This window comes from Drosophila miranda, chromosome 3, assembly GCF_003369915.1.
Source record: "Drosophila miranda strain MSH22 chromosome 3, D.miranda_PacBio2.1, whole genome shotgun sequence".
NCBI classification, from domain to species: domain Eukaryota; kingdom Metazoa; phylum Arthropoda; class Insecta; order Diptera; family Drosophilidae; genus Drosophila; species Drosophila miranda.
In genome coordinates this window covers 5,359,403-5,374,619 of record NC_046676.1, presented here as the reverse complement: position 1 = coordinate 5,374,619, position 15,217 = coordinate 5,359,403, and the positions used below count along the sequence as shown (strand labels likewise).

Here is a 15,217-nt window from a genome sequence, read left to right as displayed (position 1 = left end):
ACGGAATGGGCAACATTCTGCATACACTGGGGAAAAGGATATTATAGAATTGAAGAAATATTTGTCATCTAAGTCGCCAATGAATGCAGAATCTAGTCAGTATCTGTTTAAGGCTATCACAACGAAATTTTTCAGTTTATTGTTTTATCACAGAGACCAAGAATTTATTTATTTATTTATTATTCGCCAACGGAATCCAAAAATCCTTAACTGGCTAGGCTAACTTATTTCTATATTAACAAATAAAAACGAGGTGGAACGTTGTGAGTTGCTGCGGACACCGCAACTCTACAGTTATACCCGATACTAAGTCAGTATGGCTCTCCTGCGGCAGACGCCGCTAATATTGAACCACACGACAAAGAGTGCGTGCGAGAGAGACAGAAAATCAATCTGAGCGTGACGTCGGGCGCTGCGTAGCCACTGAAAATTGACTTCTTGCTTTTGGCTTCAAAAATGATCCGATCTGATCCAGATTCAGCAATCTGATAGATATGGTCATTATCTATGATTCTGCGTTTTTAGTTTTCTCGAATGTGCAATATTGTAGATGCAACAGATTTTCGTCTTTTGTGGGGGCGGAAGGGGGTGGGGCGAAATTCTGAGATATACGTTTTATAGTGAGATCTAACAGAAGTGTGGATACCAAATTTGGTTACTCTAGCCTTAATAGTCTCTGAGATTTGTGGATGCCCCAGATTTTCGTCCTTTGCGGGGGCGGAAGGGGGTGTGGCGAAATTTGGACACGAAACGGTCAAGGTCCGATATCACAGGAGTGTGGATACCAAATTTGGTTGCTCTGGCTCTTATGGGTTCTGTGATCCTTGAACTCATATTTTGCAATTGACAAAACCGACCATGAAACCTGTGTGTTAGATAGAGACAGAGCGAGAAAGAATGAAATTGTTTTCTTGATTCTGGCTATAATCATTAAACGATCTGGTTCAGATTTTGCACTGTAGAAGATATGGTCATCCTCACCGATTCTGCGTTTTTGGTTTTATCGTACCTTTAAAAATGTGGATGCCACAGATTTTCGTCTTTTGTGGGGGCGGAAGTGGGCGGGGCGAAGTTTTGAAATATTTTTGTAGCAGTGACATATCACAGAAGTCTGGATCCAAAACATCGTTGTTCTAGCTCTTATAGTCTTTGAGCACTAGGCGCTGAAGGGGACGGACGGACGGACGGACAGACGGACAGACAGACAGGGCTCAATCGACTCGGCTATTGATGCTGATCAAGAATATATACTTTATGGGGTCGGAAACGATTCCTTCTGGACGTTACACACATCCACTTTTACCACAAATCTAATATACCCCAATACTCATTTTGAGTATCGGGTATAATTAAGAACAGAAGTGGACCAAGTGCACTTCCCTGTGGAAGGCCGGAAGTAGCCAAGAATGGGGCCGAAGGCTTTCCATTTATCAATACGACATACTCTCGCCGCTCAAGATACGACCTAAACCAACTGAGCAGGCAGGAATGAATCCCCAACCGATGCAGCTTGGCTATTAAAGCCCAATGGGAGACTTTGTCAAAGGCTTTAGCAAAGTCAGTATACACAACGTCGACTTGAGAGTGCATTTCAAAGACACGAGTGCAGAAATTACTGAAAGCAATGAGATTAGTGGTTGTTGATCTACCCGGCATAAAACCATGCTGATTTGGGCTAATGTAGGATTTCATGAGGAAGGTGATTTTTCTGGCAATGATTCGCTCTAGAAGTTTTGAAACATTGCTGAGTTTGGCAATTGGTCTATAATTGGAAATGAGATTTTTGGTACCTCTCTTAAAAATTGGCGTAATCGTGGCAGCTTTCCACTTACCAATAAACTGACCCGTTAACAGCGAATTTGTGAATAGAATTTTGAGAGGTTCACAGAACGCTACAACACAGTTGCGAAGCAGGAAGGCAGAAATGCCATCACAGTCGGGTTTATATAATGTTACGGCTACGGGCTGGTTAAATCTTGTTGGCAATGCAGCCTCAGCAGGAAAGGGAATCGGGGTTAGTGCACTATACTATCCTATCCTATCCTATCCCTATACTTCCTTGTTCTCGCCATATTATAAAAATTTAAGTGCACTGACACAGAATCTACTTTGATCAAAACAAAAAAAAACAAATGTAATCAATCCCCGGTCGGCATAGATGGCAAGAAGGAATCCGGTAGTCGCGTATTTAATTTAGTGATCCTATTTGTAGGAGATCACTAGTTCCTCTATACCCTCCCTACCTTCGGCAATGCGTGGAACGATGTTGGCATGGCCCCTAACGTAACTACCGCTGCATTATTACACTCGATGCATCATTGGCATTATGTACTTAGACAGAATGGTTGTTATTTATTCCAAATTCATGTTAATTCAAAATAGTTCTATTAATCAAGATTCAAAAGATTCATATATAACAAAAGGTTCATTAACTTAAGAATATAAAATACAATTAATTCTATAGGAAAGATATTCCTTAATATAACTGTATAAGTTTATATGATTTTTCATTTAAAGTCAAATTAAATTGAAGTGCAAACACAAGAATGCAAGCAAAAGAAAAGAACAAGACAAAGCAAAGAGAATGTCGATGATCAAATTAATGCACGTTTATATGTGTGTGCATACGCACGCATATGTCCGAATTCTCTTCGAACGAAAGCTCGCTCTTGGCGTGTGAGCTATCACGCTCTCCCTTTCATTACGCTGCACCGCTGCTATACCCTGCTATTTCGCGGGTATGTTCGTACTCACGAATCGATGATCACATGTTGTCCACGACCCAGGTCACCCTAAATTCCGATTCCTGATCTTGTATTCACATCTTCTGCACAATTTTAGCTGACATAAATTTCCACTTTAATTCCTAGGCGTTGTCGATTCCGCATCAAGGATGTTGAGTTGCATCTCGCAAGATACGCTTATAGGGCATTCAAAGGTCGATACAGATCGTCCGTACAACGGAAACGCTGGTAATTCGAAGCGGCCAAAAATAAGACACTGGAGGTTGCGTGGGGGGGTTAGGCGTGAGAGCGCCAAAGCACGGCAGACCTCCAGTGACCAAGAGATTCTGTAATAGATTCGGAATTCAGTGAATGTACCAAACCTGCTTTCCTCTATAATCACCTTCTTTTTCTCTACGTAGCACTTTGCACTTTCACCACACAATATAGCTTGACCTTGCTTTTTAGTCGATTCTCCGCCGACTTGCAGTTATGTAATTTGGTATGTATTATGTAATACAGGGACACGTGAACTTCCACTAGAGTTTGCACAGGCACAACCGAAGTGTTTTGGGAGAAAAATGGAATTGATCCGCGTGTTCACCGTCGCTGTCGGCTTAAGCGGCATAGACGAGCTTAAACGGGACCCTTCCATGGAATTCGGTCTCGAGAGACGAAAAAGAACATTCGAGCAGTTAAAGCTCCATATTCGAAGTAGCTGTTTTTAAAGCCTTGGTGTTCGAACTAATCAAGTTGGCGCGTGATTTGAATCTGCTTTATATCTGGGAAATTATTAGGGAATTTAATCTGGGTTTGCTTCACTGGCCACTACACTCTCCACCACCAGATTATGTCCCGGAGTGATCGACAGGGATCGTAATCGAAAAGAAAAGAAGGACAGTGAATTAGCGGGTTTGAATATCCTTTACGTGGTATGCTCCCATTTTCTTTCCTTTCTCGTTCGATAATTCGTAATAAACAGGACTTAGCTTTTTCGTTACTGTTGCTGTCACAAACACCTGCGCTAATTTATGGCTGAATTGTTTAGACGCGTTGCTTTGGGAGAAATTGCGAACGTAAACCTGATCTCCGACGTTGAATTGTATGTTTCTACTTCTCAAATTGTATACCCTCGCGTTGGTTGCATGAGCCTTTGCATTGTTGACCTTTGCTGCATACCTTGCCAACTGCAGAGCATCGGGGTAATTAACTCTAGAATCATCTGATAGCAAGTTAAGTTTCCTGAGCAATTCGTAATCCTTGCCATTCAAAATCATGTTTTGCCCAAACGTAAGGAAGTAAGGAGAATATCCGGTGATTGTATGTAGACTGGATCGAATAGCACCGTTAATCTCATTCAGTCGTTGATCCCAGGTAGTGTGATCTTTCCCCACGTACGCACGGATCGCCGCCAAAACCGATCGGTTTAAGCGCTCGCTTGCATTCGCTTGAGGCGAATAAAAAGCGGTACAAATATGTTTAATTGAAAATCGAGTTAGAAAAGCCTCAAAGAATCCTGATCTCCAAACTCCAAACGTAAAGAAAATGGAATTTTCTAAGTACTCGCAAATCTTTCCGGAAGTGAATCGTTTCACTGGACAGAGGAAATGGAATTTTGTACAATGATCCACGATTATTAATAATCCGATATTCCCTGCCTTTGAACGAGGGTATGGACCTAACAGATCCATGTAGAGTCGTTGAAACGGTCTCTCTGATTGCATTGGCTTTCGCAATGGTGGTCGTAATACTATATTGGGACTTTTGGTCTGTTTACAAATGACACAATTATTCACATACTCTCGGATTTGAACCAACATCTTGGGCCAGAACAGGTATCTCTTAAGTTTTTCAACGGTTTTACCCATCCCGCCATGTGATGCGCTAGGAGAATCATGGGCTTGTTTGATAACACTACTGACTAGGCCAGAGGGTACCCATAATTTCCACGACTGGTGGTCAGATTCAGAATCTCCAATCAAAGCTTCGGTGCGTTTGTATGCATAGCCATCTGTTATTTTTAAATCTGGAAGTTTCTCTTGGTTCTGCTGAATGCGTTCAATTAAATCAAGATATTCCAACGAAGTGAAATGCTCGGACTCTAAATCGATGATCGGCCCTAGATCTATAAACTCATCTACTGACGATTCATTTTGCCTTGACAGAGTGTCAGCAATAACATTTTGTGAACCCTTCCGGTGTTCAATGCGAAAATCAAAACCCTGTAACTGTATAGCCCATCGCGCGAGCCTTCCAGACAAATCCTTTTGTCGCATCAACCACTGTAATGCTGCATGGTCGGTTATTACTAAGAATTCCTGGCCTTCTATGTAAGCTCGAAATTTCTTAATTCCCTTAATAACTGCTAGACATTCTAGTTCTGTAACGGAATAATTCCGTTGAGCTTTGGATAACTTAACCGACATGTATCCAATTGGCATTTCGAAGCCTTCTTCATTCTCTTGAGCTAGGACGCACCCGAGACCAAAAGAACTAGCATCACACAATAAGATGAATTTCTTAGAAAAATCAGGAGTTCTGAGGATTGGAGCTGATGTTAATCTTCGTTTCAATTCTTCAAAAGCATTGGTTGCGGTTTCATTCCATATTAAGGAAGTATTCTGTTTCTTAAGCATCTCGGTCAATGGATAGCTCACGGAGGCATAATTCTCGACGAAACGTCGATACCATCCGGATAAACCGAGAAACCGTCGTAACTGCTTTACCGTTGTTGGAATTGGGAAGTCGTTGATTGCCTGAATCTTAAATGAATCAGTCTTGATCTGACCATCCGAAATTATGAAACCGAGATATTTAATCTCTCTCATGCAGAATTTAGATTTTCGAACGTTGATGGTGATATTCGCTTTTCTTAAGCATAGTGCGATTTCTTGCAAAAGAATCAAGTGCGAATCAAAGTCATCCGATAGAACAAGCAAGTCATCGAGATATACAAAAACTCGATTCCGTAAATGTGGGGGTATGACATGGTCCATTAAGCGGCATAAGGTCTGAGGTGCATTTGTCAGACCAAATGGCATGACCTTATATTGGTACAGTGGACGATTCGGAACGGTAAACGCAGTATACGGTCGTGATGGTTCGTCCAATGGTATTTGCCAGAAAGCATGTTTCATATCAAGACCAGTTATATACCGCGCTGGAGGTAAGCGGCTTAAGATCCCGTCAATATGTGGTAAGGGGTAAGCATCCTTCCTCGTGTATTTATTGATCTCGCGAGAGTCTAAACACAACCGAACCTTATCACCTTTTTGAACAAGAACACAATTACTACTCCAAGGACTGCAAGAAGGTTCTATGATATCGAGAGCTAACATGTTATCTACCTCAGCAAACATAAGTTTTTCGCGCGCAGGGGAGATTGGCCAGTGTCTTTGTTTAATCGCCTGAGCACCACCTACGTCGATCGAGTGCGAAATAATGCTGGTTCTGCCCAATCCGTCTCGTTCGTACGAAGGAAAAATTTCGACGACACCTTGCAGTCTCTCCTGCTCTTTACTAGAAAGTTTGTGTAACTTGGGTGAGCTTTCTTCATCTTCCGTGGGACCTATATCTAACTCAGAGACACTTTCGCTCATGAGTCGATCAGCAAGTTTAAATTTCCTAAAAAAGTCAATTCCTAAGTAAACCTCTTGGGTTAAGTTTGGTATGATGAAAAAATCTATACTTTCCGTGAGACTACGATATGTAATAGTCGCTGTGAAAATGCCCTCAACCGAGCATTTGGTTCCGCTGGCTGTTTTACCCCTTCCCGAACACTTACGTGATTTCGGATGGTTAAGGAGAGCACGGGCGGCATTGTTGCCAACGCAACTAACCGACGCTCCAGAATCTAACAAGGCGTTGTAAACCTTGTCTTCAATCGTGATGGGTGTGTACAGACGGTTATCTCCCGTACTGAATATGGAAGCAATTAAGCATTGTCGAGTGCTAACAACTGTTTTCCAAAATTTGCGTAATCGAAGGGTAGATCTTTTAGATTTTGTCGTAGTTGATATGGTACAAAGATCGCCAAATATCATATTTCTAGCTTTCTTGTAATTTGACAGTCTTACATGTAAGGGTAAATATCTAGTTGGTCGTTTATCCGATAAAAATCCTGAGTCCATAGCGGTTTTAGCTACACCCTCATCTATAGTCTGACTGATGCTTTCGCTATGTTCTGGTACGGATGTGCGGGTTCGTTGACACATCCCGCAGCCGGTTTTCCGAAGGATGGCACTTAGAGCAACGTGGCTTGTAAACATTCTTGGTTCCACACCCGTAACAAAATATTCTTCTAGGTTCCACACAATCATCCCATCTATGCCCTATCTTATCACAATTCCAGCAGGACATCTTATTACGCATGATCGCTGATATTATTGGTTCAGGCTCCTCAAGGTGTTCGAATCTCCTACCTCTGCAAGGTCCGCGTTATTTAATTCCGTCGCCAAATCAACATTTCCCCGAACTAACAATTCTGTAGTGCATAGTCCGCGACAGGTTGGACAACTCGGTGAACTCTTAAGCCAATCGGTCAAACAGGAATGGTGAAATTGATGTTGACACGGTGTCGTGGCAAACAATTGATCTTTCTCAAGTTTATCGTGGCAAATGCGACAATAGCCATGCTGATTTAATGCAGTTTCAAAGCTATTATCTTTACTGGCCATATTTCCTCTTAATTTTTTTTTTCAATCAGCAAAATATTTTCTGTCTTTTCCACAAATGCCAATTCTACATCGATGTGTATCTCCTCTCTTCTGCCTCTATGATTATTGAATTAAATGGATATTAAAGGTTCCTATTAGACTATGTCTGATACTCGTCGGGAACTCAAAGTTTCTCTAAGACCCGCCATTCCAAGTACCGAACAAGTCATGTTCCTATAAAGTTGAAAGTGGTCGTGCGTCTGGTTGGGTCGATCAATACAAAATCCTGAATTGCAATCGCAAATTCCACAGCTCAGATACACGGCACTAACATCTTTATTCTACTAAAATATTTTCTTCAGACATCTATACAGTTCACGCCGTCATTTCTTGGTAGACCAATCCCTACTCAGTCGAATTGAAATCTCCATTCCAAAAGCTGACTACACGTCTACACGATATACCGAATTTTCTAATTAACAGGCTAATGGATGTATTAACAGAGCTTAACCGTGAAGCACGAAGGTTACTCCAACCGTTCGGAATTATCCTCATCTGGAAATAATCGTATCTTTTCTACACTTTTCCGATTATAACACGTCGTTTCGTCTTCGGCCCCACGTTGGGCGCCATTTTATAATGTTACGGCTACGGGCTGGTTAAATCTTGTTGGCAATGCAGCCTCAGCAGGAAAGGGAATCGGGGTTAGTGCACTATACTGCGCTCTGGGCTCAGCTCGCCGGATCAGGGTCTTTCCTATCCCTATACTTCCTTGTTCTCGCCATATTATAAAAATATAAGTGCACTGACACAGAATCTACTTTGATCAAAACAAAAAAAAACAAATGTAATCAATCCCCGGTCGGCATAGATGGCAAGAAGGAATCCGGTAGTCGCGTATTTAATTTAGTGATCCTATTTGTAGGAGATCACTAGTTCCTCTATACCCTCCCTACCTTCGGCAATGCGTGGAACGATGTTGGCATGGCCCCTAACGTAACTACCGCTGCATTATTACACTCGATGCATCATTGGCATTATGTACTTAGACAGAATGGTTGTTATTTATTCCAAATTCATGTTAATTCAAAATAGTTCTATTAATCAAGATTCAAAAGATTCATATATAACAAAAGGTTCATTAACTTAAGAATATAAAATACAATTCATAGCAAAACTGATCCTTTTTACTCACGAAGGTCAGCATTTCCATTCAATACGAAATTAATGATCATTACCAAATTCAAACACTTTCCTTGACGAGCTCGCTGGGCCCAATGAACTGCTTCGGTAGCTGTGGAACAATATTAATTATATAAAAATAGTAAAAAATTAAAGAATGATATTTTGGCCGACATTGCCAGAGTGAATCAAGGCTTAACATTGAGTGGATTAGGAAAGGACTTAAGACATATGATAAAGAAATTAATTCTATAGGAAAGATATTCCTTAATATAACTGTATAAGTTTATATGATTTTTCATTTAAAGTCAAATTAAATTGAAGTGCAAACACAAGAATGCAAGCAAAAGAAAAGAACAAGACAAAGCAAAGAGAATGTCGATGATCAAATTAATGCACGTTTATATGTGTGTGCATACGCACGCATATGTCCGAATTCTCTTCGAACGAAAGCTCGCTCTTGGCGTGTGAGCTATCATGCTCTCCCTTTCATTACGCTGCACCGCTGCTATACCCTGCTATTTCGCGGGTATGTTCGTACTCACGAATCGATGATCACATGTTGTCCACGACCCAGGTCACCCTAAATTCCGATTCCTGATCTTGTATTCACATCTTCTGCACAATTTTAGCTGACATAAATTTCCACTTTAATTCCTAGGCGTTGTCGATTCCGCATCAAGGATGTTGAGTTGCATCTCGCAGGATACGCTTATAGGGCATTCAAAGGTCGATACAGATCGTCCGTACAACGGAAACGCTGGTAATTCGAAGCGGCCAAAAATAAGACACTGGAGGTTGCGTGGGGGGGTTAGGCGTGAGAGCGCCAAAGCACGGCAGACCTCCAGTGACCAAGAGATTCTGTAATAGATTCGGAATTCAGTAAATGTACCAAACCTGCTTTCCTCTATAATCACCTTCTTTTTCTCTACGTAGCACTTTGCACTTTCACCACACAATATAGCTTGATCTTGCTTTTTAGTCGATTCTCCGCCGACTTGCAGTTATGTAATTTGGTATGTATTATGTAATACAGGGACACGTGAACTTCCACTAGAGTTTGCCACTATTGGCACAGGCACAACCGAAGTGTTTTGGGAGAAAAATGGAATTGATCCGCGTGTTCACCGTCGCTGTCGGCTTAAGCGGCATAGACGAGCTTTAACGGGACCCTTCCATGGAATTCGGTCTCGAGAGACGAAAAAGAACATTCGAGGAATTAAAGCTCCATATTCGAAGTAGCTGTTTTTAAAGCCTTGGTGTTCGAACTAATCAAGTTGGCGCGTGATTTGAATCTGCTTTATATCTGGGAAATTATTAGGGAATTTAATCTGGGTTTGCTTCACTGGCCACTACATTTATTAGAATTATCGAATTCATCAATTGCCACCAAAATGTCCTCTTCCGATACATCGAGTGTACCAATATTGACCACCGAGGGTATAGAGTTTAAGACATCCAAACTGTGCCAAGCTGCGTATGGCTCAAAATTTGAGCTAAATCGAGGGGGAACGTTGTGAGTTGCTGCGTACACCGCAACTCTACAGTTATACCCGATACTAAGTCAGTATGGCTCTCCTGCGGCAGACGCCGCTAATATTGAACCACACGACAAAGAGTGCGTGCGAGAGAGACAGAAAATCAGTCTGAGCGTGACGTCGGGCGCTGCGTGGCCACTGCAAATTGATTTCTTGCTTTTGGCTACAAAAATGATCCGATCTGATCCAGATTCAGCAATCTGATAGATATAGTCATTATCTATGATTCTGCGTTTTTAGTTTTCTCGAATGTGCAATATTGTGGATGCAACAGATTTTCGTCTTTTGTGGGGGCGGAAGGGGGTGGGGCGAAATTCTGAGATATACGTTTTGTAGTGAAATCTAACAGAAGTGCGGATACCAAATTTCGTTACTCTAGCCTTAATAGTCTCTGAGATTTGTGGATGCCCCAGATTTTCGTCCTTTGCGGGGGCGGAAGGGGGTGTGGCGAAATTTGGACACGAAACGGTCAAGGTCCGATATCACAGGAGTGTGGGTACCAAATTTGGTTGCTCTGGCTTTATAGGTTCTGAGATCCTTGAACTCATATTTTGCAATTGGCAAGACCGACCATGAAACCTGTGTGTTAGAGAGAGACAGAGCGAGAAAGAATGAAATTGTTTTCTTGATTCTGGCTATAATAATTATACGATCTAGTTGAGATTTTACACTCTAGAACATATAGTCATTTTCTACGATTCTGCGATTTTGGTTTTATCGTATCTTTAAAAATGTAGATGCCACAGATTTTCGTCCTTTGTGGGGGCGGAAGTGGGCGGGGCGAAGTTTTGAAATATTTTTGTAGCAGTGACATTTCACAGAAGTCTGGATCCAAAACATCGTTGCTCTAGCTCTTATAGTCTTTGAGCACTAGGCGCTGAAGGGGACGGACGGACGGACGGACGGACGGACGGACGGACGGACGGACGGACAGACAGACAGGGCTCAATCGACTCGGCTATTGATGCTGATCAAGAATATATATACTTTATGGGGTCGGAAACGATTCCTTCTGGACGTTACACACATCCACTTTTACCACAAATCTAATATACCCCAATACTCATTTTGAGTATCGGGTATAAAAAGAAGAAACGAGGGGGAACGTTGTGAGTTGCTGCGTACACCGCAACTCTACAGTTATACCCGATACTAAGTCAGTATGGCTCTCCTGCGGCAGACGCCGCTAATATTGAACCACACGACAAAGAGTGCGTGCGAGAGAGACAGAAAATCAGTCTGAGCGTGACGTCGGGCGCTGCGTGGCCACTGCAAATTGATTTCTTGCTTTTGGCTACAAAAATGATCCGATCTAATCCAGATTCAGCAATCTGATAGATATAGTCATTATCTATGATTCTGCGTTTTTAGTTTTCTCGAATGTGCAATATTGTGGATGCAACAGATTTTCGTCCTTTGTGGGGGCGGAAGGGGGTGGGCGAAATTCTGAGATATACGTTTTATAGTGAGATCTAACAGAAGTGCGGATACCAAATTTGGTTACTCTAGCCTTAATAGTCTCTGAGATTTGTGGATGCCCCAGATTTTCGTCCTTTGCGGGGGCGGAAGGGGGTGTGGCGAAATTTGGACACGAAACGGTCAAGGTCCGATATCACAGGAGTGTGGATACCAAATTTGGTTGCTCTGGATCTTATAGGTTCTGAGATCCTTGAACTCATATTTTGCAATTGGCAAAGCCGACCATGAAACCTGTGTGTTAGAGAGAGACAGAGCGAGAAAGAATGAAATTGTTTTCTTGATTCTGGCTATAATCATTTTACGATCTGGTTGAGATTTTACACTGTAGAACATATAGTCATCCTCTACGATTCTGCGTTTTTGGTTTTATCGTATCTTTAAAAATGTGGATGCCACAGATTTTCGTTCTTTGTGGGGGCGGAAGTGGGCGGGGCAAAGTTTTGAAATATTTTTGTAGCAGTGACATATCACAGATGTCTGGATCCAAAACATCGTTGCTCTAGCTCTTATAGTCTTTGAGCACTAGGCGCTGAAGGGGACGGACGGACGGACGGACGGACGGACGGACGGACGGACGGACAGACGGACAGACAGACAGGGCTCAATCGACTCGGCTATTGATGCTGATCAAGAATATATATACTTTATGGGGTCGGAAACGATTCCTTCTGGACGTTACACACATCCACTTTTACCACAAATCTAATATACCCCAATACTCATTTGGAGTATCGGGTATAAAAAGGTTTGCTATACCATTATCCGTATTAGCGCTCAAGCTGCCCAGGTTCATAACGGAAGGAAGAGAGCTCGTTGACCTTTTGGACTTTATAAAATGCCAAAAAGACCTGGGATTGACTTAAAGTTCCCTCTCAACGTCGGCAATATATTGGTTATACAAAAATTTGCCTAAAAAAGCAAACTCCCTCTTATGTTGCACATACCTTGCCCAATCTACAGGGTCCCGGGTCTTACCAAATCGTTTAAAGTACTTATTACGAAGATTCTTATATTTCATAAGACCCTTCGTATACCACGGCAGTCTATAGGAGCCATGCACCCTTTTGGAAGCATTGTTACCAATAATACGACGGACCGTATGCAGGAAAACATTATAGGACGTGTCTACACTAGGATGCGAGAGAACAGAAGCCCAATTAACATTTAACATATTATCCCTAATAGCATCATTTTGAATTTACCGAAATTTTGTCTGGCGTCATTCGAGTCTGTGCGGTGGCATTCTGCTTTAGTAAACACATTTCTCATCCTTAATTATCTTTACAACTGGAAAACCTTGAAGGAACTTATTTGCAATATAAAGTAGGTGTTTTTTTGGCCGCACATCAATCAGAATTAACTTGTTTTGTGCTTTGAGGCATGAGTCAAATCAAGCACACAAAATTTTCATTGTGCAATTTGTGCCAACACGAGAGGCGTCACTTATCTGTGCGGAGGCATTTTCCTTGAGCAACACATTGTGCAATCGAAATCCTGCACACATCACATAAATTCCTTCCATTCGCGAATACAAGACCCATTCCTATTGGCTATGGTTGACCCAACCTCCATCAAGGGAGAGATCCTTGAGATGACTGGCGAGCATGTGGAGCAGCTCCATTCAATGTGGTCCCTCATGTTCGAGCCGAAGACATGCGAGGACTTTCTGCATAAACTCAAGGCGCACGCGGATAATTTTTATACGGATCTGCTGACCGAGTCGCGGGAGAAGCATCCTGGGGGGGCCATCCTGGATGACATAGCCGCACTCCGAGCCGAGGCCAGCGACCTCACCCGACTCCTCCATGAGACGGTGGACATTGGTCAGAGACCCGACGATGTGCCACTGATCATATGGCAGCTGAAGCTGGACAAAAGCATTGAGCATCTGCGCGAGGAGCTCTCGAAACGTCGGGCGGAGATCGGGGAGCTGCTGCTCCAGCAGGAGCAGCTCTGCGAAGAGCTGGGCGCACTGCCGCTCCCTCTACTGGCGGACCCGCTGCCCCTGCCCGATGAGATGGACGGCTTTCGCGACCATCTCGACAACCTGCGCTCTCAGCGCGCAGTGCGCCAGACGGAGCTGGACCAGCTGCGCAAGGCCATCAAGCATGACATGAAGATGCTTGAGCTGATGCCCCAGACCGATGCAGAGGATCGCCTACTGAACGATCTGAGCCACAATGCGTCGAGTGCGCGAGTGCACCGAGAATACGCAGCGCACCTATGACATCCTCCATTCGGAGCTGCAGCGCTGCCAGGCACTGCGCAGCCAGAACCTCAAGACGTTCATCGAGCAGCTGCGCGTCGAGATAAGCAAGTGGTGGGATCTAACGCTCAAGAGCCAGCAGGAGCGCAAGCGTTTCTCCAACTACTACAATAAGTATTACAACGAAGACCTGTTGGAGCTGCACGAGCTGGAGCTGCATGATCTGAAGAGCTTCTACACGTGCAACAAGGAGATTTTCGATCTGTACGAGAGCCGTGCAGAACTTTGGTCCCGCATGCAGGCTCTAGAGGCAAAGGCCAACGAGCCGAATCGTTTCAAAAATCGTGGCGGCCAGCTCCTTAAAGAGGAAAAGGAACGCAAGGCCATCTCGAAGCTGCCCAAGATTGAGCAGCAGATCACTGAACTGGTGCACGCCTATGAGGTGCAATCGCATGGCCCGTTTCTGGTTTATGGCGAGAACATACTGGAGCTGATGGCTGGCGAATGGGAGAACTATCGGCAGGCCAAGCAGAGCTCGGCCCGCAAGAAGGCCCCGCCCACCACGAGGACGGGCAGCAGAAGCAAATTGATGATGCCACCGCCGACTGCCGGTTCAACGGCCCCTCGCACGCCCCGAACTTTGAAGAACATGTCCTCAATGTCGACCTCGACAATGTCGTTGCGCAAGACCCCAACAATCCAGCTGATCACTCCCAATATGACCAAGAGCACTGGGAATCTGCACAAGCGACTAAATCCATCAGCTGCCGCCAGCTCTTCGGGGTATCGGCTGGCCAACAGCCAGCTGAAGGCGTCCAAGTCGCCACTAAAGCGGGTCCGCGTCCTGGACAACACATTGCGTCGCAGCAGGGGATTGGGCAGACGCAGCCTTGGCACACGCTCGAAAAAGAAGCCACGCACAAAATCAGCGGTGCCGGATACAAGATCGCCCAGCGATTCCGAGTATATGACCGATGAGACCACTGAAAATGACCGCGAAGCCGGGATCTCCTATGACGAATTTGTGCCCACGAGTCGCTCCTCAGTGCTGCCCGTCGGCGGGGCTCAGCATCAGCGCAATCGCGTGGCTGTGCCACGAATTCGCCATGTCCTCGTAAACCACAATTCGGTGGCGTCGGCCGCCAACACACCGTCAAAGCAGGCGGTCAATCAGGAGGAGAGGCCTCGATTTGGCAATCAATTGAAGCTCCCGTCGCCACGTGAAAGTCGCATGTGGCCGAATCCACGATGAGATTATCTATCGAAATTACTACTAAAATGTACCTATATTTTTGGAATTTGGAATTTTTATTGGCGTTTTATGTTTGATTTTATTTTATGTACCTTTATCTGTTTATCTCTGTTTCATTTATTTTCGATGTTGGCCCAATAAAAATTAAATTATCTTCAAGAAGGACAACCGAACCATGTAAC

General features: G+C 43.7%; 1 protein-coding gene and 1 pseudogene across 1 annotated transcript in view; both read left to right on the top strand.

Annotated features, from left to right (window-relative positions):
- Positions 1-13,126: 13,126 nt before the first annotated feature.
- On the top strand, positions 13,127-14,327 carry LOC117188418 (annotated as a pseudogene).
- Positions 14,328-14,406: 79 nt separating this feature from the next.
- Positions 14,407-15,217, top strand: part of LOC117188420 — a 28,147-nt gene continuing 27,336 nt past the window's right edge. The window contains exon 1 of the mRNA XM_033392279.1: positions 14,407-14,772. Within this exon, the coding sequence (XP_033248170.1) occupies positions 14,433-14,772 (340 nt within the window). The 5' untranslated portion in view covers positions 14,407-14,432. The remainder of the gene's footprint in view (positions 14,773-15,217) is intronic.